This window comes from Stigmatopora nigra, chromosome 5 (assembly GCF_051989575.1).
Source record: "Stigmatopora nigra isolate UIUO_SnigA chromosome 5, RoL_Snig_1.1, whole genome shotgun sequence".
NCBI lineage: Eukaryota > Metazoa > Chordata > Actinopteri > Syngnathiformes > Syngnathidae > Stigmatopora > Stigmatopora nigra.
The window spans coordinates 13,780,001-13,806,339 of NC_135512.1; the positions used below are offsets into that span (position 1 = coordinate 13,780,001).

General features: G+C 35.8%; 2 protein-coding genes across 3 annotated transcripts; both read left to right on the plus strand.

The window, feature by feature from the left end:
- Positions 1-407: 407 nt before the first annotated feature.
- On the plus strand, positions 408-13,590 carry stxbp3 (syntaxin binding protein 3). 2 transcript variants are annotated; one of them, XM_077717723.1, is made up of 19 exons: positions 408-526; positions 1,935-1,984; positions 4,036-4,117; positions 4,738-4,814; positions 4,889-4,961; positions 5,054-5,154; positions 5,671-5,816; positions 5,948-6,041; positions 7,045-7,169; positions 7,292-7,390; positions 7,476-7,533; positions 8,518-8,583; positions 9,159-9,239; positions 9,363-9,498; positions 9,929-10,035; positions 10,194-10,292; positions 11,830-11,915; positions 12,541-12,689; positions 13,014-13,590. In XM_077717723.1, the coding sequence occupies exons 1-19, from the start codon at positions 481-483 to the stop codon at positions 13,112-13,114; spliced, it is 1,776 nt and encodes a 591-aa protein (XP_077573849.1). In that variant the 5' UTR covers positions 408-480; the 3' UTR covers positions 13,115-13,590. The 2 variants fall into 2 exon arrangements, with proteins under 2 accessions (XP_077573849.1, XP_077573850.1); XM_077717724.1 differs by lacking the exons at positions 408-526; positions 1,935-1,984 and adding an exon at positions 3,448-3,593.
- Positions 13,591-14,332: 742 nt separating this feature from the next.
- Positions 14,333-25,098, plus strand: LOC144197246 (ankyrin repeat and MYND domain-containing protein 1-like). The gene is made up of 17 exons (XM_077717922.1): positions 14,333-14,655; positions 15,098-15,244; positions 16,543-16,734; positions 17,276-17,517; positions 17,613-17,829; positions 17,934-18,092; positions 18,169-18,299; positions 19,485-19,866; positions 19,949-20,112; positions 20,183-20,354; positions 21,121-21,261; positions 21,423-21,530; positions 22,716-22,823; positions 22,916-23,038; positions 24,107-24,208; positions 24,413-24,542; positions 25,085-25,098. Exons 1-17 carry the CDS (start codon positions 14,443-14,445, stop codon positions 25,096-25,098), a joined length of 2,745 nt encoding a protein of 914 aa, XP_077574048.1. The 5' UTR covers positions 14,333-14,442.
- The last annotated feature ends 1,241 nt before the right edge of the window (positions 25,099-26,339 follow it).

Sequence of the window (26,339 nt, forward strand, 5' to 3'; positions counted from 1 at the left end):
TGTGCTCTTACGGCTTTCCTCGACAAAAGTTAAAGCCAAAAAACTTCCGGTTCACGTTACAAAAATAAGATACATTATGACTTTAGTAATCTCATAGTAATACAATTTGACTTTTATAATAGTAAAATATATGAATTATTGTTCATCATATTTAGATTTTAACCTTGTAACAGTTCAATTTTAATCACGTAGTAAATATTTTAAAATTATCTTGGAATATTACAATTTAGGACTTGAAATTTCGCGAAATGGTAGAGTGGAGCTACAAGCTGATAAGGTAAAATGGTCTTTATAAACATATAAGTAACACAACAAAACTGAAATTGTCCATTTCAATAAAAATGCCAAATGCTTGCTAAATTTTCTCTTACACGTATGTGTATTTTTGCAACTAGATTTTATACCGGAAGTCGTAATGTTTGGCTTTATTCTAAACTCACGCAGGCGAGACAGGAAGAGGAACAGGCGAAAAAAGTCAAGATGGCAACTGGTCCAGAGAATGGACTGAAAAGAATAGTTTGGAAAAGTAAGTTTGATAACACTGTCAGTGGTTCGTTGCACTTTTAAAGTATGCAGCTGTGCGTTTGTATAATATACGTTTCAGCAAAGTACATCTAAGCCTTTGAATTGGTCCGTAACAATTGGCGTCAACTTTCATCGCGTTGTGAAAACTCGGTTGGGCGTATAAACATAGAAACACTGATGTCTAACAAAACATTTACAGCTAACAACTGCTCACGCAATCACTTGTTTTTTTGTCATCTAGGACAACTGTCAGTCCAAAATGGGGTCAACAATCCATTTATCTGAAGCCACACCTCATGTAGTATGCGAGGGTTTCAGTGATGGACTCATGTTATGTTCAATTTCCATCACAATTAACAAAAATCATTCTGAAACGCTCACCAGCCACATTAGTTAGTTGTACTGTATGTACCAGATGAACCAATGCTGTCTCACGTCAGGAAAAAACATACTGTTGCCATATTTAATGGTCTCCAAACTATAACTCAAAGCATTGCAGTGGGTGCAGGTTTTCATTCCAACCAAGAAAGAGGACACCTTTTCACCAATCTGGCGCCCTACAAGTGCAATCAGTGAATTGCAGTCAGGTGCTTCTTGTTTTCTGCAGAAAGCTCATTGGTCAAAGTGTGTGCTGGATCGGTTGGAACAAAAACCTGCACTCACAGCAGCCCTTGATGACCGGTTTGGGTCCCCCTGCCATATATATTTACTGCAGACAGTTTCTTTTATTCAACCTACACAAGGGACTAAAGAAGGATATTAGCCCTCGGCTTCAATCTTATTCATTTACATATGTATGTTTATTAACATGAATATAAATATGTTCGTTAGTATGTGCTGTCCCTTATTAAATTAATTGAAATCACATAAATGCAACAGGTTCATTGATAATTACTGGTTTTGAAATGAAAATTCAAAAGTATTGTGGGACTCTACATTTTTACTTTAGATAGATTTTTTTTTGCATACACATGCTTTGTTTTAATGAACCATGTTAAATCATGTGGTGAGGTGGGTCTCGCACCTGTGGCATAAAATATTCCAACCATCATGTTATTATTGTGACTGCGTGTCAAACGGCACTCTTTACTTACCGGATTTAACAATACGTAGCTAAAACAATCGCCTACAATGTGTTTCTTAATCAATCTTCTACTTGTACTTTCGAAGTGATGAACACTTTATTTTCACTGAGCTAGGCCCAAAAATAGGCCACCATATCTTCATTTTCTCTGTTAAAACAAAATAATATATTTGTCTGACATTATTAGTTCGTATTTTTTTTCAAATACTAACTAATAAAGTCAGTCATATACAATGCTATTTGGCTTAGTGAGCTAGCAGTGTTTCTGTTTTTATCTACCCATCCAGGTGTACATTTCTGACACTTTTCCATTTCCTTTTCATAGGAATTAAAGAAACAATAATTGAAGATTGCAGAAAATCTGAAGTATGGAAGGTTAGTAACGTTGTCTTGTTTTTTTTTTTTTTTTTTTTTTTTTAAGATAAACGCTTCCTAAAACAATTATTTTGATTGATACCCACTGTAATTCTTGTACTACTTGCCGCTGCTTTTTTTCTCTCCATATGAACCACACAGCTTTTATCACGAAGCGGCTTATTTTTTTATTTATTTGTGGGCTTCACGTGTTCTGTTAAAAATAAGAATCATCTTCTCCAGCGACTCATTCATTACACTCTGGCCTGCCGTTTTCTGATATTGCCACCTGGTATGTCTTCAATACCTCTCTTTCCTAATATAACTAAAATGACACTCCTATATTGTCAAACCTATCCTGGTATTAGACTCTGCAAGTGGTATCCTTACATAATAGCAGCCTTCAAATTTGGAGAGAAAGCAAGTTTTGTGATGTGCCTACTGAACTGTTGTCAAGAGAAGACAATTGATCCCCCGAAAAAAAGAACCAAATATTGAATTGAATGTTTTTGTTGTCATATACAATTATAATGAGATGCAAAGTCTCACCACAAACTGCACAATGACAACAACGAATAAACAATCAATAACAACAATAATAAATGAATAATCAATAAATAAATAAGTAGTCAACAACATAATTATGTGGGGAAGTGCACAAATAACAACAAACAATCGAACAGATATATAAGCAATAAATAATACTAATAATAAATAATCAATAATCAATACATACAAATAAGTAGTGAACATGATGAATAAATAATAGTAAACATAGTAAATTAGCAGTAGTAGTCAACTTAGTAAATTAGTAGTAGTAGTCAACATAGTTAATAGGTAGTAGTAGTCAACATAGTTAATAGGTAGTAGTAGTCAACATAGTAAATTAGTAGTAGTAGTCAACTTAGTAAATTAGTAGTAGTAGTCAACATACTTAATATGTAGTAGTAGTCAACATACTTAATATGTAGTAGTAGTCAACATACTTAATATGTAGTAGTAGTCAACATACTTAATAGGTAGTAGTAGTCAACATACTTAATAGGTAGTAGTAGTCAACATACTTAATAGGTAGTAGTAGTCAACATACTTAATAATTAGTAGCCAACTAACCATGGATGTTTAGATAGATAGTTATATTGCCCTGACTTCACTTTCGGTCTCTAGTGTCAACAAATTTGGCTAGACCAGGGGTGGGCAAACTATTGCACAAAGGGCTGCAGTGCGTGCGGGTTTTCATTCCAACCCATTTAGAGGGCACCTTTTCACCAATCGTGTGTCAATCAGTCAGGTGCTTTTTGTTTTCTGCAGAAACAAAAAACCTGCACCCACAGCGGCCCTCGAGGACCGGTTTGCCCATCTCTGGGCTAGATGCGTAGTCACACTTTAAAAAATAAAAATAAACGTTGGGGTGTTTAATCAACAAACAGTGCTCCATTTGATGCTAAGTTCGGCTATAAAGGACAACGGGTGTTGAGAGAGACTGAACAATTAGGGATATCCACTGTCTTCGACAAAGAGAGGCTATGCAAGTCCCAATTAACTGTTTTAACCAGAACTTAGGGCGGTCCGGTGGACGAGTGGTTAGCGTGTCGACCTAAGAGCTCTGAGATTGACTGTTTGATTCCAGGTCTGGACCATCCTGTGTGTAGTTTGCATGTTCTAGACTTGTTTGGGTTTTCTCTGTGTACTCTGGTTTCCGCTTACATCCTACATACAGCATAGGCTGAACACTCTAAATTGTGCCTTGGTATGGGTTTGAGCATGAATGGTTGTCTGTCTCCTTGTGCCCTGGGGTGGCTGGCCACCATTTTTTTCCAACACAAATGATGAAGTTAACAAATATCAATAAAAACTGCTTTCATTTAGGATAACATAAATCGGTTCACTGTTGAGCAGATCATACACATTATTTGAATAGTTTTTCAGTTAAATAAAATGTTTGATAATCATTTATGGGTCTATTTATCGCTGCATCCGTAGTTTAGACAGCCCTTAGATTTCAAATTATTCTGTTGAGTCCGGCTCAATAAGCAACTTAAAATCCATTGACCCCTTGAATATCTTTTTAGATATTGATCTTGGACCAGTTCACCACCAAGCTGCTGTCATCATGCTGCAAAATGTCGGACCTCATGTCAGAAAAAATAACAAGTACGTCATTTTGTTTTGTTTAACTATCCATTCTGGGCGTGACCACTCACTGAAAACACATGAATATGGGATTGTATCTTATTTTAGAAACACATTCGATACTATCCAACAATCCAAAAATAGCTGTATGCGGTGCCAATACTGATTTTTGGACCTGGACACTACTAAGTCAAACTAACTAAACACACTGAATAGCTGCAAAAAGCTAAAACATAATGTTGTTGCAGATGCTTTCATTGTGCATTGTTCAACTATCCAGTGCACTTTGAACAAGGAGATGCTTAGATGCTGTATGTATTATTAAATGCTTCAAATAGTTACTATTACATCTCACAATTCTTAAATCCGATTTATTTCCCACATCCAAAATACTACATATGTTCTAGGTTAGTGGGTGAAGGGAGGGCCTAAATAGCTGCTTCATTACTGTTTTAGTGGGCATACCAATCACTGCAGGCATAAAACTTTCATCTCTTGCTAATACAGTTTAAACATGAGGTGTGCGGTGCGGCAACAATAATACAGTAAAAATGAAATAGTTTTCTATGCAGGAAATCTCTGGTAGGTTTTTTACAATGTGTGTGGCATCAGCAGATAACATAAACATCTATTTTTTTTAGTTGTGGAGGACCTATACAAAAACAGAGAGCCTGTTCTGGAAATGAAGGCCATCTACTTTATAACACCAACAGCTCAGGTATAGTGCTCCTTAATCTCAAACAGTTTATTGTATTACACTATCACATTATAATTTATCCTCTATCTTTATAGTCAGTAGATGCATTCATTGCGGATTTCAAGCCTAAGCCCAAGTACAAAGCAGCATATGTTTATTTCACTGACTGTAAGTAATTCATTAAAGCTTATGATACACCATCACTAAAACGTATTTTTCCCCTGATAGTTTAATGGAAATAACAATTATTTACCCCTCAGACTGCCCTGATGACCTATTCAACAATATGAAGCTGTACTGCGCAAAGCACATTAGGATTTGCAAAGAAATAAACATGTCCTTTATGCCGCACGAGGCACAGGTATGTTTTCTTTTAGGAATGTCAATTGCTTGGTGTTCACCACACTTGCAATCATCGGATCAAGCCTGGTGTGCTTATGATATTTACTAGTCCACCCAGTAACAAAATTGGAAGACACTCGATTTTTCATGATATTTTAGCTTTATTTTATATACTTGTCAATTTTCAAAATCAGCAGGATGGTAATAATATTCTTTGCTGCTCACGGCACATGTCACTTTACTGGGTCTTTATGCTTCATAGAAAAATGTTACACGGAGTCGACAAATATATTTTACAGTGGGATTTTAAAAATATTTTTACAGATTTATTTTAGGTAATCTAGTAAATCATCCCTGATTGTTTATTTTTCAATCTGATTTAGTTAACTTGTTTAACATATAAAATTTTTTTTTTTTTCAGGGTGGTGTTGACATTTTGTTTTGTTACCTAGACAAAGTATAATCCCCAAGGATATTGATAGTTGTAAATAAATAGTAAAGAAGTAAAAAATTCTAACATTGAATTCCATTACAGGTGTTTACGTGTGATAATCCTGGAGCATTTCAGAGCATCTACAGTCCCCACAGCCAGGACAGAAAAAGGACACTGGAAGCACTTGCAGATCAACTGGTCGCGCTCTGCGCCACGTTGGACGAATACCCAGGAGTCCGATACAAAAAGTACACTAGGACCAATGTATTGAAGTAGAGATTACATTTAGATGGGAAAGGCTTGTTCTAAAAACAGTATTTGATAACTTACTTTTCCAGTATGTTGATTTTAACAGTGAAAACATGTATTTTCTCACTAGAGACCCCAACATGGAGTACGCTAAGACACTAGCAGAATTGGTGGACAACAAATTGTCCAGACACTATGAGATGGATGACAATAACAAGAAAAAGGTCAGACAGACTATACAGTTTACTTCTCTGAGAATGTTGACAGAATGAGTTTTCGAAATACAGTCATACTTCTATTTACGAATGCCTCTATGTACAAAATGTTCAGGTTACGAAAGCTTTTTATATGCAAATGAGTGGCTAGAGATTCGAGAAAGATCCAAGTTACGAAATCCTCCAAAAAGTACATGCATTTCCTTATCCGTTATTTTATTTTAAAAATCTTGTCGCTGATGCATTGATTCTCACTTTAGAACCTCACTACACTCTACTGGGGTCTCATTGGCTGTCTCACACCAACACTCAATGTTTCTTTGACTGTGGTTGTCTGCTTAAACTTATGCTTAGAGGAAGTTGTGGCCGCCAAGTGCCTTCGAAGAACTCGCAGTCGAGCCTAAAGCTGAACCGCAGCCTGCAGTGGGCAAAATTGTGTCACGTAGGCAAGCGATGGGGCTTGTGGTCAGTAAGGAGGACGTTGAGCGTGGGCATGAATGGTTGTCTCCCCGTGCCCTACGGTCGGCGGGCCACCGATTCAGGGTGCCTCCTGCCTCTGTCCTGAAGTCAGCCGGGATAGGCTCCAGCAATCCCTGCGACCCTAGTGAAGATAAAGCCGTTCAGAAAATTAATGAATGAAAGATGTGTGTTCATGAGTTCATTTGCTCTCTGCCTCTGTTGCCTTACGTTGGCTTCCTGACACACACAGATTTTGCATGGTCATTCATTTTAATGGCTTATTAAATAATGTCATGATTATTTTCTTATTTTTGTGTCTCTTCACACATCCTACAAATTTGCGACTTTGATGAATTTTTAAGCGTTTAGTTAATAGTTTTGTGGGAACTGTGGAACGAATTAGAGTATTTACTTATAAAGTACTGCTCTACTTACGAATCAATTATTGTTAGAATGTTTTTTAAAAATCCTTGCCATTGAAGTCACTGTGATTGCTTTTGTTTTTGTGATGTGTTTTTTTTTTTTAATTTTTGTTCATGTATGATCTTTCAAGGAAAAGACCCAGGCCCAGCTCCTTATTGTCGAAAGAGGCTTTGACCCTGTCAGTCCTATTCTGCATGAGCTTACATACCAGGCCATGGCCTGTGACCTTATTGATATCCAGAATGCCACATACAAGTAATGTACCTCTTCATGTTATACGCTGCAGCAAGTTTTTTCTTGACTTATTAAAAGACTATTGTGTGCAGACATGCAATTATGTTTAATGCATTTGACGAGATGCACCTTTATGTTGGCAGGTACAAATCCAAAGATGGTTCAGAAAAGCAGGCCATCCTCAATGAGGATGACATGCTGTGGGTTAAGCTGAGGCACAAACACATTGCTGAGGTTTCTGAGTAAGTTTGTCAAATACGTGAGCTTTTACATGTTGTACGGCTGATGGCGTAGACAAACTGAACATGAAATATCTCCCTAAAACAGACAAATCCCAAAGATGGTTAAGGAAATATGTGCCAGCAAGAAACAACCAGATGGGAAGGTAAAATTAAGTGCAATGTTTTTTACCTACCTGATACTGAATTAGCCACCCATGCTAAATCTAATTATCGGTGCGACCTATATCTACCATATTTTCACACCTATATGACGCACCACCTGAAAGGGCGCTGTCCGTCTCAGTTGAGGGTATATTTGCTGTTTTTTGTTGTTGTTTTTTTGTTAATCATGAAGGCCCTTCGTTTCAAAGGACATTACAATGGTTGTGCTAGCATGACACAGAAAGTTAATATGCATGTTTAAAAAGGCATCAGGAGCACAACCCAACTTTGATTTTGTTTTATTGACGTAATTTGTATTCGTGAAAATATAAGTCAAAGTACTCAAACATCTACAAATCTATCTATGTCCTCACCTTGTGTATCCGACAAAGAGTTCAGCCAAGTGGGTGAGTTCACCAACAATGCTGGGTTTCATTTCATTGTCAGGGTCAGTGTTGTCGCCGTGGGGTTTTGTAATAAATGCCCAGGCATCGACAATCCATTCCAAATTGTCACGTCTTGTGACGCTGCTTGCCATCTTTACATGGAGGATTAAAAGCCCTGCGAGCACACTAGAGTCAACTCCCTTGTCAATTGTCTGGGATTTTCTGAATGAATTTACCGTAATGCTTGGAATCCGTGGGAAAGCTATTTTTAGGCTGAACGTCTTCTGGGTTGATTGCAACAAGTAGCGTGTTGGCAAGAAATGAAACCAGTCAGTCAATGGGTTAAGGTCATATAAAATTTAGAATTTAGCGCATAAACAAGGCGCGCCGACTGATTGGGCGTCCTGTCCATTTTAAAATTTTAAGTGCGACCTTGTGGTGTAAAAATTCATTATGGATTTAATGTTTATTTTCTTAGTACTCCACTATACAGCTGATCTAGTGGTGCAAAATTAATTCAAACATTTTGATTGTATGTGGTGGAAAATATTTTACTGTTTATTATTGGTGTTATAAAAATATGTATTAATTCATTTTCAGATCACCATCAGCAATTTGGCTCAAATGATGAAAAAGATGCCTTCCTTCCGGAAACAGCTGACACAGGTATGTCATTACTTGCACCTCTCTGGTACTGCATTCCTAACGTTTTGTAATCAAATTGCAATTTATTGATCACAATAAATTGGCGTGGTTCCTCTTTTCTCGCAACATTACAATATATTTTTTACATTTAAGAGAATTTAGTTTCATCTGTAGCCTTTAACCGTCATTAAACTGTTAAGTGTGGATAAATAAAACAGGTATTTCATTATGGGAACTCATATTTTATCTATTCATTTCGAAGGAGAACTAACCCCCTTTTTTTGCAGACAAAACAGTTATCTGACTAATTGCTGTCCTTCCCGGGATGTGAAATTAAGGCTGAGAATAGTGCAGTTTTATTTTAAGATTACCCTGTAGCGTACTTCTGGTTTATCATCGCAATGAATAACGCTGGGAGGTCTGAACAATCATTGTGATGGCTAGCTAAAAACATGCTTGAGGTCCAATCCTGCATTATTATCATCCATTGTGTATCTTGATGTTAATTAATTTGCTTTATGTATAATTTGATGTTGCTTCTTCATTCTTTAAAAAAAAGTCACTCTTTAATTTTGTGCCAATTCTCTGAATGCTAGAAAACCGTTCACCTGCAATTGGCTGAAGACTGCATGAAACTTTTTTCCCAATACGTTGAGAAACTCTGCAAAGCTGAGCAGGTTTGTTTGACTGTGCTCTTCTATTTAAAAAAAATGTTTGGATTAGTTTGTTTGTCTGAATTTAAAAAGAGTGTTATTCATCCAATGTCCATTTTAATATGTTATCTTTGCATCACTGCGTAGGACCTTGCAGTAGGCTCAGATGTTGATGGGGTGAAAGTGAAGGATCCCATGAGAACTCTGTTGCCAGTACTGTTGAACCATTACAGCACTTATGACAAGATCAGAGCTGTGCTGCTTTACATCTTCAGTGTAAATGGTACATTATCTAGAGATGAAACTAAAAAAAATCTAGTGCTATCTTTATTACATTACCCTATATGTTATGGGAAAGCAGAAATCCAAAGCAGAGTGCCATGTGAAACCAGAGGTCTCAAAATGCAGGCCCACATAATTCTGAGGGGCCTGCTAACACCAATTGTATGAATCAACTTTGTGTTGCTCACCCAGATAGCATTTCAATGAATTATACTGTCTTCAATGAAAAATCAGACTACAGAAATCAGAATATTTACAAGTTTTTTTTTTATCACTTGAAAAAAAACATCAATATTTATTTGAAAAGTAAAAAGGCAATATTCAATGTATGCTAATGGTAACAAAGGTCAAGGGAAAGATATACAAACAAAGATTTTTTTTGGTGTATTATTCAGCTGAGTTGGGAACTATACTTTCCCATGTGTCAACAGGAACAACAGAGGAAAATTTGAATAAACTCATTCAGCATGTGAAGATTGAAGACGAAAGGGAAGTTATCTTGAACTGGAAAGAACTTGGAGTACCCATCATCACAAATGTATGTGAATAATCAATTTTATTTGATTTAATGTTTGCAACACTTAATCACATGAGATTCTTCTAAAGAAGAAAATCGTAAAAGCAGAATTATCTTTTGTTTTGGAATGCCATTCTGCTTTGATTCTCAAATATTTCCTATTTTGCTTTTAATTTCAGCCCAGTTTTTTCTCACGTAAATCTACCAGACGTGACCGTTCGCAAGAAGAGACGTACAATCTTTCCAGGTGGACTCCTGGCATAAAGGATGTCATGGAGGTCAGTAAAAAAATTGAGGGAAATGGTTTTGAAGCTATCTTTTACAGAAACAAAATATTTGCATCATGAAGTTTATTTTAGAACAACATGGTTGCTACAAAATTCTAAACTAACTAACTAACTATAGGGTGTTGTAAAAGTAATTCCCTATTTTAAAATACCTTAGATTATTCATGTCTGAAAAATATTCCAAATTCTTTTGTGTCGGTTTCATGATGTATTGGATTTATATCTCTGTCTTTGTTTTCTTTTCAGATTAATTGTTTTTTTTAAAACTTGTAAGACTTGCAAAATAGCTGGACTTATTACACTACTGGAATGTGCCAAGATACTGGCCAAATAATCCCGTCGTGACTAGTTTTGGATAACAATTCTTGATATTCTTAGCGTCAACTTGAGCATGTGTTTCTTTAATGGTCCTTGAGCATTTTTGCACTTGAACAAGAAATCTCTAAACTTCATAAATTGTCGCTAACTGAGCAAGGTCTTGTAGTTGAGGATGTCCAGCCATATTTGAGGACTTAAGTTTTAAAACAATCAGAAAAAAAACTAATAATAAAACTAGTAATTCCCATACATCCTAGAATATATATACATACATACATTCATTATTACATACTTACATACACACACACAAACATACAAAATACTATTAAAATAGGAACACATTTTAAGTATTTTAAAATTTCGAACAGCCTATATACATTTCGATCCAGATTAGACTAAACGATATTGGAAAACACTGATATTGCAATTTTTTGTTGGAGGCGTGTTTGCGATATATATTGCAATGTTAAAAATTGACTTATTTTCGGTTTAATAGGATGTTATATTGAAATAATATTAGATGTAAATTTCATGAAATAATAAATTTGTTGTATTGTTTTTATACTATTTTACCTGAATCAGAAGATATTCAGGGTTGGGCTAAACTTTTGGCAATGAAAGGTAAAACGTAAGGTAAAATTAGAAATTGAAATTATCTTTCAATTTTCTTGACTCCTCTCGATGAAACTGATGTACTAAACTACTTCATATTGGGAATATAGGATGCAAAAATGTCCTTCCACCGCAGGATAAGAACTTAAATAGAACTCTCTTAAATGTTAAGTAATGGTGAAAGGAAACCAAGCCAAGCATTTCATTAAGAAATTACATTACCTTTTCCCTTAATATTATGTTTAGCATTTTTTAAAGATCTACTACAATCCTGCAAAATTTGCTATTTCCTAAAGTAATGTATTTTCTCGCATATAAGCCGTATTTGTAGCTAAAGAGATGTTTACTGAATCAAGGGGTAGGGCTTATAGGCGCACAAGAGACTCGTGTATTGCGGAAAGATTCACCCGATCTTTCGCAGGGGTTCCAATTTGCTTTAGTAATTTATTTATTTATTTTTAATTAACAACCAATAATGTGGGTCTTCTTCGTCTTTCATTGTGTTGACGCATACATGTGTACAATTTAGCTTTTAAGCCTTTTTAGGAAGAAAAAATAACTAAACCCTGTTTATTTTTTTATTGTTTTTATTTTTCAGGATGCTGTGGAGAACAAACTGGAAACAAGGGAATGGCCGCATCAATCTGAGTGCCCAACTGCTTGGAATGGCTCTGGGGCTGTCAGGTTGGTTCAGGAAAAGAAAAAAGACACGATGTTAGACGATGCCTGCAAGCAGACCTTAATGGTTGTGTGGTTCTTCTGGCTGGTCACAAAAGGCTAACAGTTATTTATAGTGTCACTTTTAGGTTGCCTAATGCTTTCAGCCACCAGTTTTTTTTCTCAGGGCCAGAGAAAAGCAAGATCCCTAATAGATCCTGGGTGGTGATGGGAGGCACACTAGAAAAGCCACTAAGTGGTGAAGGATAACAATATTGTCCTTGTAAATGTGGTCATTGTCGCCCTCTAGTGTTTTTGAATCCTTACATTCTGCACTGTCACACATTTCTAAATAGTACATTGAACCCTTCTTTTTTTCTTTTCATGAGTACAAATAAGCGCTTATGTTGAGTATCTTGCCATGATTAGGTTGTTAACCAGATACCATTACTGTCACTGGCAATCTGGGGCTTTCAATCCTGTCATTATTAGGATCTTTTCTGAATGGTGGACTGCTTTTTTATTTGTATTTTTTAATCATGATGCTCTTCACTAGTGGCAAATGTGACTTGCCGTATTTATTTGAGTTTAACACACACCCATAATTTGTAAGTCAAAATTTATGTAACATTATTCATTCATGTCCTTACAGTGCACGTCAGAAGCACAAATCCAGCGCTCAAGACGAACGGCGGACAGGTTCACGCCTCATCATCTTTGTCATTGGAGGAATCAGCTACTCTGAGATGCGTTGTGCCTATGAGGTCACACAAGCTGTCAAATCCTGCCAGGTTATCATAGGTGAGAATGTATGCCAGATTACACTATTATGCTATTCATCTTTTATTGTGGATTCCACTTCAAAATAATTGCACATGATATTTTGTGTATTTCCACTACTTGATATCATGTACATCGATAATTGTTCTCATTTATTTTGTGATTTATACTGTGATTGGTTGGCAACCAATTCAGGGTCTACTTTGCCTTTTTCTCATTGTTGACTGGGATAGCCTCCAGCACCCCGGCAATCCTCATGAGAATAAGTGGCTCGGAACATGAATGAATTGATAAATAGAGTGATTGAAGTCTGACTAAATGTCGGTTGTGTTTTTCCAACTCTAGGATCTTCACACATTCTGACCCCCACCAGTCTATTGGATGACATCAAGGCCCTAAGCAAACGTCCTATGGAGACTTTCACTCTTGAGATAGAAGAACAATGAATATGTTACAACTAACTGCTCAAATTCCCTATCTTTCTATATTTTTTTTATCACTGCACTCAACAAAACCCATTCTGTGGGGACATGAAGGGAATGTATTTTATATGCCTTTTCTGTATTACATTAAGCATATGGGTGCATAAAAACAACTCAGCTATTTAGCAGCATATTTATACATTGCAACTGCCTTTAGACAGTTAAACCATGTACTAGTTAAATGTGGGGATTTGTACCGTTGTTAGATTACATTAATTGACCTCACCATGTGGAAAAAACTAAATCTAACTAAATCTTATATGAGACAGAATGGGGAAAGACATAAGCACTAACATAATGTACATACTTTATGGAAGCACTGAAAATTGCTCTGCATTGTAAACATTCTTATATATAAACATTTCACATTGTTTTTAAGTAGATACTCTGCTTTGAATTGAACAACGGACTAATAAATGGATGAAGTGGTTCAGATCATATTTGTTTTTTGTTAGTTTTTTTTTTACATAGGAGAGGCTTTTTTACTCTTAGAATACCCGCACTTCGTGAAAGGTTGTGTCTGGTGAAAGTTTTAAAAAAATAACGCAGTCGCGCCAAAAGTAGCTGAAAAATGCTAATGCAAATTGCTGCAACAGTCCTCACGCCAAACCATAGCTTCCATGTAGCTAAAATATAACCCAATTTTTAAATCTATTTTTTTCAGTCGAAACTGAATGCACAGTAAGTCAACAGCGTTGTGTTCTATTTTCGATCCCAAGTATATTATTTCCGCATCAGTATTTTTGACGTTTAATTATGAGCCGCCATACAGTCCATTATTTATTATTGCGATCATTGAAGCGAAAGAAATAAAAAAATAATTACATTTTCTCCTTCCTTGGTGTGTTTAACAATAATGATTCTAGCACAATATCTTTTCACTATTTATTTTTTCTGGGTATAATGCAAAAAAAGTACATATCTGCATAAAGTGAAGATTTGATTTTGATGGGAAGTTTTTTTGGGGGGTCTTCTCTTGTTTTATTTCGGGAGAGTTTTACGGTGTATAAAAGGCTGGAGAGTCCAATTGGCAACACCTACCTATCTGTAATAAATTGAATATTAATTACTCCAAATATTATGAGGAGCGTTCAAAATATGCGCATGCGCACTGTGACCACATCCGCGCACTGTTCAAACAGTTACCAAGGCAACCAGGAAAGTTCTAAATGCGTGGGAAAACTTTTCAAAAGACATTTTCCCCTTCAAATAAGACTTTCGTTTCTTGCCAACTAATTTGATTTTTATTCTAGCGGGTTCTCTTTTTAGAATTAAAAAAAAAATCCGTGCAAATGTCAAGACGAAAACAATCCTCGGCATTCAGGAGTAAGCGTGCAGAAGAGCGTGACGAAGGTAGTCCGTCTACGTCTCATAGAAGAGAAGCCGGCCAGGAGAAACGTCAAGGATTTGGACTCCAAGAGTTTGCTGACGGTTCCAAATACGAAGGCGAGTTTTTCAATGGCCTCAAACATGGCAAGGGAAAGTACACCTGGAGAAGTGGAGAGGTAAGGTACAATGGACAGGAGGGGGCCACATGCAAACACAAAAATCAACTACAGTAATGCTTTGTCATATGAGCGCCCCCAACATACGAGAAAATTGAGATACGAGTAAACGAGTTGTTGAACACTTAAGCAGGGGTGGGCAAACTTTTCAGTCCGGGGGCCACATTGACTTTAAAAATTTGACAGATGGTCCGGGTCAGCACAAAATACGAGACATATAAAAAAAGTGCATCCGTTAACAGTACATATGAAACATAAACAGAAAAAAAGTACAAGGTAAAAAGGAATGTATCTGCGTCAATATCCGTTACATTATGTCGTCATTTACTGGAGACAAATCCTTGCATGGTTTCTGTTTCCACATTGCTGGTAGATGAAGTGGATTCTGAATCTGCAAAGTGTGTCAATAGATAACATCCTCAAAAATGTTTGTTTTCTGCAGTTCTACGAGGGATCTTTCTACAAAGACTACAGGCATGGTGATGGATTATACTGTTGGCCAACAGGCAACATGTTCATTGGGAAATTCTATCTTAACTGGAGGGAAGGATATGGAAAACATATTTTTCCTGACAGTGCCACTTTCAAGGTAACTTTAATTAACCCGTTTTCACCGAGTATGCATAGTTTAGAGCAGTGGTCCTTAACAAGGTTTCCCAACCTTTTTGAGCTGCGGGAAACTTTTTGAATTGAAAAAATCTCAAGGGACACCACCATCTGAAAATATATTAATTTAAAACCATGTCATCTATATTAACAATAGTCATTCACATCAAAGTTTTATCAGCAGGAATCACATAAACCTCCCAAATTATTGCAAAATCTCATTTCACCCTTAATGTCACCAAACGTTGATGTCTGCAGACCCTGAACAACTTCCAGTTCAAGTGATGGAAAAATAAGTGATGTAGTAATGTTTTTAATTACATAATTTTATGACTTTTCTCCAAATATTTCTTAAATATAATATTGCACAAACAAGTTTTGTGCTCTCTCAGACTTTAGGTTGCCATAAATTGATGCCCTGGATGCCAAACAACGTCCGGTTAATGTTAGAGAAAAATAAGCAACAAAATTACTGTTTCACACTTTGAATCTTTTAATAGTATAATCTATAATTTAACGTTCATCATATTTGGATTTTATCCTTGTAATAGTTCAATTTTAATCTTGTTGTATTCATATAGATTTTTCTCTCTGAACATTGCATTGTATGACTTCTTGCAATTTCCTGATGACCATTGCTCACGGCACACCAGCGTGCCACAGTACAGTGGTTGGGAAACACTGCCCCTAGAGGTCCGGTGAGTCGGTTTCAGGGGTTCAGTGGAGGTCAAGACACATCGACTCATCATGTCTATTCATTATAACATGCCCCGTTTGACCATCACTGGCTGAAGATGATCACGTGACATTGCTCGGCCAATCAGTGCTGCAAGGAATTTACATGTATACAGAATTTGAACAAAAAATCTCATCTCATCTCATTTTCTGAAACGCTTTATCCTCATTAGGGTCGTGGGGGATGCTGGAGCCTATCCCAGCTGAGGCGGGGGACACCCTGAATTGGTGGCCAGCCAATCACAGGGCACAAGGTGACAAACAACCATCTACGCTCACACTCATACCTAAGGGCAATTTAGTGTTCAATCAGCCTAGCATACAAGTTTTTGGAATGTGGGAGGAAACCGGAGTACCCGGAGGAAACCCACGCACAGAACATCTCATATTATTTTACTATAAAGTAGAATTCAGTGAATACGTATCTGAAACTGCTCTGGTTCGGTAGCTCCAACAAGGTTAAGAACAACTGGTTTAGAGTTTGACAAGGCTGTTAGATTTTTTAAAAAGTGCTGAATGCAAGCAAGATGTTCTTCTACTTTTCAGGGTTTGTACCATTCTGACCAGAGGTTTGGTCCAGGTGTGCTGAGCGAGCCAACAGGATGTCAAGATGTAGGTCTGTGGCACGGAAAGCATTTGATGCAAATGTGTAACCCTATACAAGGTAGCTTTGGCCTGAAAAACACTGGATATGCTGCCCTCACAGAGAAGACGTCTGTCTTACAATTTATGAATGAGGTAAAATACAAAATTCGTTATATTGCCCAATACAGTAGTTTTTGTGATCAGAACTACTTGTAAACCATTGTTCAACAAGCTCAATCATTGCAAGGCCTCTCATATTTGCAATAATGATGCAAAATTATCCTTAATCATATTGCATATGAAGATACACTTTTGTGCTCTGCAATTGGCTGCCAACAACCCTCAGGGTGTCCCCCGCCTAGAGCCCAAAGTTGGCTGGAATAGGCTCCAGCACCCACCGCCACGTTTGTGAGCATAAGAGGCATAGAAAATGAATGAATGAATATTAAATGTTGCCTATTTTTTCCGTATATTCTGTATACAAGGATCATTCTGCATGTAATGGACTTCAGACAGACGCCATAACAGAATTTCAGGTTAGGGTTAATTCTATATAACCGTTAGAATTAGATGAATAAAGTTTTTAAAAGGACAATTAATGAAAACGGTTTGGAGCTTGGTATTTTCTCAATTTTGCTCCAGCATACAATGGATTTCCCAGAGCAGTGAGATGAATTGTTTCCATTTCCTTTAGACAACAAACGATGAGAGTTTGCTGCTCTATGATGACAAAACTGTTCTCCCCTACGGCATTGAATATTATTCCAACGATGGGGACCACCTTCCATTACCCCCCAATATAAGACGAGACTTTGACCACCAATTTTATGGCCATCTCCAAGAACCTGACTCTCACCAGTATGAAGGCTACAAACGGGATCCACTCTCCACTCTACCATTAGAAGCCAAAATGCGGACTCACATTCACAAACACAGGTTTTATGCAACGTGTTCTTGCAAAAGACTGTTGAGAAAATGTATTAGTCTTCATTAGAAGGAAAATCATATAGGAATTTAATGTGTTTTTGCAGTCAACAATCAGAAACATTGGACTGGGATGTTGCAGAAGTTCTTTCTTTAAAAAGGGATCAATTTGGTCCCAAAGGACCTGTAGAAGTCAATTCAGAAGAGTTGATTCAGCAAGCTGCCACCGGCGAACGACAGGCTGTGTTAAATATTCTCTTGGATGGCTTTGTTCACCCTGATGTAACCGATTCTCTGGGAAACACTGCATTGATTGCTGCTACGGTATATCCCAGGTTTTATTTCTTATGTATTTTTTGGCATTCTTCATTGTTCTTTTTTCAAATTGCCTACATACTATGTGATTTTATATTAGTTTGTTTCTACAGGAAAACTGCCATGACGATGTAATCCAACTATTGTTGGACATGGGTGCTGATATCAACAAACTCAATTGTGAGGGCATGTCTGCCCTATCTGTTTGTCATGTCCTTTATTATCCTTTCCAGTCTTTATACTTGCCTTTTGGAACAACAGCCCAAACACAGGTGGGATTTATACTGTTTTTCTCAATGTTACACCTCAGTTTGTAATTGATTGCAGACTGATTGTTTGTGTCATCAGGATTTGATTTCACAGTGTAAAAAAAGACCACCGGGCATTCCAGCTGCCATAGAAACAGACACATCCAGTCAAAGCAACCAAGCTGCAACAAGTGATACAACTGAGAGAAGTTGGGAGTTTTGCTCTGATCAGTAGGCATATACAAATTTATATAAATATTATATACATATTTATATCTCATCTCATTCTCTCATCTCATTCTCTCTCTCTCTCTCTCTCTCTCTCTCTCTCTCTCTCTCTCTCTCTCTCTCTCTCTCTCTCTCTCTCTCTCTATATATATATATATATATATATATATATATATATATATATGTATATGTATATGTATATGTATATGTATATGTATATGTATATGTATATGTATATGTATATGTATATGTATATGTATATGTATATATATATATATATATGTATATATATATATATATATATGTATATATATATATATATGTATATATATATATATATATATATATATATATATATATATATATATATATATATATATATATATATATATATATATATATATATATATATATATATATATATATATATATATATATATATATATATATATATATATATATATATATATATATATATATATATATATATATATATATATATATATATATATATATATATATATATATATATATATATATATATATATATATATATATATATATATATATATATATATATATATATATATATATATATATATATATATATATATATATATATATATATATATATATATATATATATATATATATATATATATATATATATATATATATATATATATATATATATATATATATATATATATATATATATATATATATATATATATATATATATATATATATATATATATATATATATATATATATATATATATATATATATATATATATATATATATATATATATATATATATATATATATTCCTTGAAACTAGTTACTTGCTCATCTACGCTTAAGTTCAATTAAACATTTTTTAGACAGACAAATAACCAAATCTGGTGTTTTAAAATTGAGGTCTGTCTATTTGAATTCAAATTTGCAGTATATAAAGATATTTAATTAGAAATACTTTTTGATTCCACTTTACTGTCATTCATTCATTTTCCATACCACTTATCCTCAAGAGGGTTGTTGGGGGTGCTTCAGCCTATCCCAGGTAATTACAGGCCCCAGGCAGGGGACCTGGGATTAAATCTTTGATCTCATAATTTTTGGGCGCTGCATCAAGAACAAGCGAGTTGCAATTATTTCAATGTGAGCTGTTTTTTTTCCCCATCAGTATACAAGAGGAATTATCCGAAGACATAATCTTTCATCGCAGCAGTTGCAGTGAGCTTTCCAGTTTTCTGAATGAACCTGAGGCTCCTGTAGAATACCAAAAGTTACCAGAAAACGACAATGTTGAAACAAGTCAGGAGAGAAACAGGACTCCCACATGCCATATGACAAATAGTCGAGAGGAGCGAATAAGTAAGAAAAAATATAATGTAGAAATTGGCAAAGGCAACCAAAAAGTAAAAATGACTCTCTTGTCAAATGACAATGAAAACCAAAGTAATGAGAAGAATATATTCCTTTCAGAGCACTACATTCCAGTGAAGGATGGTCACATTGTACTTGGCCATGTGAAATGGCGAGAATATTCACCTAAAAGTATTAAGGTAAATAACTCAGAGATCAGTTCTTAACCAGATTTGACATATGTTAAGTCTTACCACTTATTTTCTCATGTCTGTGTTGCAGGACAGTGAAAAAAACACGATCCCAGTTCAATCCATGCATAGCTACAAAGTACAGGTCTCAGAGGACATTGTAAAAGGGGCAGCTGAAGCTCTGAGCCATCCTTTGTTGCCCCATTATACTGACACTCAAGAGACTGTGCGTAAAATGGCTAACATGAAGTTTGAGTGAGTACGTTTTATTCATTTTCTCAGTATGTATTCAAAAACATGTATTTGGGTGTGTTTGTGTGACCAGGCATCGTGCTCGTTTGCGCACACTAAATCTGCTGTTGGACCGTGGAGCTGACCCCAACATTTCAAGAATACCATTCCCCGTCCTCTTTTTGGCTGTTATGGCAGCCGATACTGAAGCTGTTCGGAGACTGATTCTGTGCGGAGCTAAAACAAATATTTGTCTTTCACCTGAGGTAAGAATTCATATATACTGTGATAAGCACACTAAAAGTTGTACAACTCAAACTTAATAAAATTCAAGGGTGGAATTTGTTTATTTCCATGTTAAAACATACAAACACTACAAAGATCGATCAAAAAACTCGTTGTTAACCAATTTACCATAATCAAAACTCTGGGTTCTCTTCAATTTACCATAATCAAAACTCTGGGTTCTCTTCGCTTCATATGCTACCACTGGTCAGGGTAGAAAAATAGTGTTAAAACTCCAACTGGCGTGTTCACATGCATTCTGAAACCACAAAAGCATTACTTGAAACTCATTTGGTGCACCCTAGTTTTTCTTTTTATTGTTTTTTTTAAATAAAATTAGTCTCTATAACTCTTTTTAAAATGTCTGTCCGTCAAACTATACTGTAAATGAGAAAAAAAATCATCTGTATGGCCCAAAGTGCTAAATGATACTTTTTTGTCTCACTGGGCAACTGATTGTCTTCATCAGAATTTGAGTGAGCCAATTCTTGTCGATGTTCTATGTCAACATTAAAAACAATGTTCTGGGTATGGCAAGTTTTAAGTTGTTTTTTGTTGTTGGTAGAATTCGCTGTCGTGCCATTTCCTTTCACTTCTAATTAAACAACTATGCCATTTTTTTAAAATACTGTGTAAATCCTAAAATCTAGAAGGAAAACACCAACGTATAATGCTCAGGTTGAAATGTTATTTTTTTGTCTAACTTACTCAGTTTTTGAAGCTACCATCAAATTAACTGTGTCATAGAGGAAAGGTTTTTATCCTCTACATGTGGCGGCATCACTACCAGGCCCAGAAGGTCCCAAAATCACAGAACTGCTGCTGCATGGTTTATCTGATCCAGATGAACAAGCATGTGACAGGGATGAAATCTACAAACAAGATATGGTATGTATGTTCATTTGCTCAAAGCTGAATTGTTAGCGTAATTAATTTATTGGCTGGCTCTGAGGTGGATAGACGCCTAATCTAGTTCAACTGCTATGCTCCAGCACCCTAGTGAGAATAAAGTGGTTCAGAAGATGAATGAACGAATGAATGTTTTGCAGGAGATCGCGATGGCAAGAAAATCATTGGGCAGCATGGAAAAATCATACCCTGAAGAAGGAGGTCGAACGGCTCTGCATATGGTCTGCCAGAGAGAAAGTGATCACTATGTGAGTTCTAACAGTGGAGCAATACTATAACAAAATAACCAAAGGTCTAAACCAGGCGTGGCCAAGTCTGGACCTTGAGAGCCCCAATCCAGTCTGTTTTCCATATCAACCTTCTGGATAGCTTGCTGATGAGTTGATCATTTGGTTGAGGCATGGCAGAGGAGGGAGATATGGAAAACAGACTGGATAGGGGCTCTTGAGGACAGGACTTGGCCACCCCTGGTCTAAACCATACCTGTCAACCTCGAACCATTTGTGATCTTACCAAATTTTGTTTTCGCCCTTACATATATGTATAAATACATGGAAAATCTTACCACTTTACTTTTTTGTAAAAAATCACGAACAACAAGTAGAAAATGTATGTTTATGTGTTTATTGCTTTCAAAGTTCCAAAATGAAACGAAATGTTTATCATGATCTTTTTTTTTTAGCCAATCAGAGGCGCCGGTACATATTATATGTACCGGCGCCTCTGATTGGCTAAAAAAAAAAGATCATGATAAACATTTCGTTTCATTTTCGTTTCAAGTGATATATGATATATCACTTGGCAGACATGCGTTTCCGGGAAGAAACAATGGCGGATGGTGAAAAATGGCTAGAAAGTGCCTTAATTTATTTTTTTTTCTCAAAATCACCGTTTAGCGTACCATTTTCATGTGTACAGCGTACCAATATAAAAATGGGCTTTCAGTTGTACCAATTACGGCGAGAACGTACCAGTTGACAGGTATGTCTAAACAAATGTGCAAGGTCTATTCATTTGGTATCACATACTACATTGCACAATATATTTGTTTAGATATTAACTAGTAATAAAGTATAGTGCTTTTGTTATTAAAAATTCTGATTAACTTCAGACAAAATGCAAATGTTTTTGTTTCATTACCAAGGAACATAAAAAGATAGCCATTTTCTGCTTTTTACTAATGCCAAAAATGTGCTGCATTTATGTCCCAATAACATAATTTCTAAGGTTTTTAAGATGGATTTTCTCATCTACTTCTATATATTTGAGAGGCTGTCCTTCCTTGGTCTGTCAAAATATTCAATTCAAGACAGTTTTCAGTACAGCCACCCAATGCAAGAAAAGCCTGATAGAATTCAGAAAAGGTCTATCAATGAATGTAGATTTTTTTGTAATCATGTTTTCTCTTTTGTCCTCTTTTTTTCCCAATGCAGAATGCTACCAAAGTGGTATCCCTGTTGCTCTCCCATAAAGCGAAAACAGGCCTAATCTGGAGTGGCCACTCACCTCTCTCATTAGCTATAGCAAGTGGCAACGAAATGGTAATACACCTTCTAAAATTGATTATCTTTAAATCCATTTCAACTAAACCTAGCATAGTCGGACAAGAAATTAATCTTGTTTTCCTGTTTAGGCAGTGGAGGTGTTGTTAAAAGGAGGTGCAGATCCCAACATTCCATTGGGTTATGGTGTTGGTACTGCCTTATGTGCAGTGTGTAACTTCTCCTACAACCTGGATGGGAAAAGGGAAAAACTGGTATTTATCCGCTTACAGATACAGTAATTTCCCACTGGAATTGAAACTCCCTAAAAAGGGGTGCTCATTATGTCGATTGCCAAGGTACTATTAGTAGATCGCCTGAGAGTAAAATCAGTTTCCTTGGGGCCTGAACAATGTCTTGTTTGTATCATTTGTACTCGTTTGAAACCATTTATAAGCAAGCTCTGAAAGTATTGGACAGAAAGCCAAAAACGCGCAACCGTCAGATATTTAAAAAAACACAAACACCTGACTTGGGACAATACTGTTAGATATGCAGATGTCACCTTAGTCCACAAAATCTTCCAACACAAAGCTCCTCCTCCACTGCAACATTTTGGACAAAACAATTCCAACATATCAACAAGAGCTGGCGCTAGAGGTGACTGTGTAATTCCCTTTAAAAAGAGTGCATTCAACCAAAGCACCTTCTCTATCTATGCCGGTCATACCTGAAACTCAATACCAATTAACATACGGGAACTCCCGTCTCTGAACCTCTACGGAAATCACCTTAAAGCCTGGGTATTGGAAGAACAAAATTGCAATCACAACGCTGTCTAAAACTGAGCTACGTGTGTGTCTAGTACAGACTTAGGCAAACTACGATCCGCGGGCCTCATTAGGCCCGATAGGCTTTTTAATCCGGCCTGCCAACGTTGTCCAAATTATAGTAAAAATCAATGACCCCGTTCATTTGCCTGCAATATCCTCGTTTCCCCGATAGATGGCACACTAGTATAGTAAAAGTATGTAAATGTATGTGGGGAGCATCCTTGCCCTAAATCATTATAGTATAGGAGTCCTTGCTTTTTTCAGATCTGATTTTATTCTGTGAATTTGATAGCTTTTTCTCTCGCATTAAATTAGCTTTTCCAAAACATCCATCAGCGGTTATTAATTACATATTTCATTTGTGTTTCCCTGGTGAACAGCCTAACTTGTACTTTTCTTATTGCCCAAATTAGCAGCACTCATGACATTCCAGCTAATGTGTGCATTACCGAGAATTGTCATCATAATAGTTCATAATTGTAGACTGGTGTTTATTTGTCTCTGCTATAGTTAGAAATGTTATTAAAGGCTGGTGCTGATATGATGATGCCAGTCCAGGTCAACGAAACTATCGGAAATGTGCTTGACTACGCATATCACTCTTTCAACCAGGTAAGACAGCTACATGATCTTTGACTGAACACTTTTGAAGGTTAATAAATGTGATACATTTGGCAGTAAATTTTGTCTTATTTTTTGTTAATGTATTTATGTTATCCCTGTAATTTACTTTTATGTTTGTGTGACTCAAGTGTAGAGCTAAAGGAATTTTTTTTTTTTTGGACTTGTTCCCAAAACTGTAATTCTGTACTACAGGACATTCGTATTGCCCACACAGCCTTCCATATCCTCAGCATGGAGGAGAGAGAAACATTTAAATCACGACATCATCTGCTTAGCACGATGGCATGTATCCTGAGAGAAACAGCTGCCCAAAGAGAGAAAGGTAAGTTAAATGAAAGTTGTTGTGGTGAGAATTTTTTTTTAAAAAGTCTCTCTTCACAGGTGAAAATACCCTTTCTTTTAATGATGCTAACTCGAGACATGAATTGAAATCTCCCAACGCAGTCAAACAAAGGTAAACAAATCAAAAACTTCTCACATTGTGCCAATATATGTATTGTATTTACTCATATTTTGTACTGTACTGACAGTAGATATATTAGGATGGATTACAAAAAATAATAGATAAATGGCCAATTGCCAATGTGAAATCTGGATTTTTAAGCCATTATTTAAGGTCGATATACATTTTTAAAAGAACTTTGATTATGAAAGAATCAAATTACTCTTTGTATAAATGTATACACAGTATCAAAAGTATATTTTTTGTCTGTTACTTTCTTTTGTAGCACTAACTACTATATGGTGACAAATCCAAATTAACAAAGATCATCACCTAAATCTCCTATTATATTAGCTATATATCTTGGGGAAAAAAAATCCATATATTCGCCTGATCAGTCAATATTTCATTTTTTTTCTCAGGTTCCCATCATTGAGATTCTGCTACAACTGCGGCCGCTCTGCTGCGGTGAAGCTAATTGCTTGTACTCGCTGCCACAACGTTTTCTTTTGTTCTACAACCTGCAAACTTAAAGCATGGGATGAAAGACACAAAGAAGAATGTCTGCCAAAATCAGGTGGGAGCCTGTATTATCAATTACACTAACTTTAGGAGGTTTAAAACATAAAAGTTTGACCTATTTATTATTTCATTTCTCCTTGCCCAGGCTCATTTGGCAGTTTCAGGACAACACCCACATTTCAAAGCCAAGAAGAACCTAAAATAGCGACTATCGCAACACCGGCTGTTAAAATGGCCAAATCTTTAAGTAACCAGTTGACATCCCAAAATGTGGAAACTGAAAATGTGTTGAAGAAACAATCTGCAAATTGGAATGAAAACTACAGTTATAATTGATGGAATGCATGTCTTGCTGGTAAATGAGTTTGTTTAATCAACTTTGTTCAAATTAGGCATTTTCTTTAAAGAATGTAATGTGTTTGTTGTTGTTTTTATAAGGCATGGGACTTTCCTATGCAGTGTAACTTCCAATTCATAGAAAATGCATTATGTTTCTGCTGATTTCTGCTGTTTGTTTAAAAGACACAAAACAATTTACTGGTGCTAATACAGTAATACCCTGACATGTGGGAGAATTTGAGATACGAGAAAAATACAGTAGGAATTTCTGCCTTGAGATACGAGCCAAATTTATTTTTATATATATTTATATTTTAATAGCACAGCAACAAAAAACCTGGGTAAAGTAAATCAAAACTGTAACTTTTATTTCATACAACACACCATAACAATAAACTTGAAGAAAACATAAAATAAAAGTGAGGACTTTAATTTTTTTAATTGACCTTGACATTTCTGTAACCTCAGTGATTTGTGACTTTACTTAATCACAATCTGATATTTTTTTCTGACCACAATTATGATCATTTTAATGATATTGTGAAAGCACGTCATCTGGTGGTCGAGATAAAACAGGTTTGACAGCCAAACCAAAGGACAACGAACTCATTCTACTTTTTAAAATTATATTTCTAGTATTGATTGTAAGATGATAAAGGGTATTTATCTTGGGTTGATTTGTGGCACTTTTGATATCATTTTCCTAGGAAAAAATGATTTTATCAATACAATACTCCAACCATAGTGTCAGATTTTAATCAAGTTTTCAATCAAATCCATTCGAACCAAAACGGCTGACAACAAACGGATAGCTTT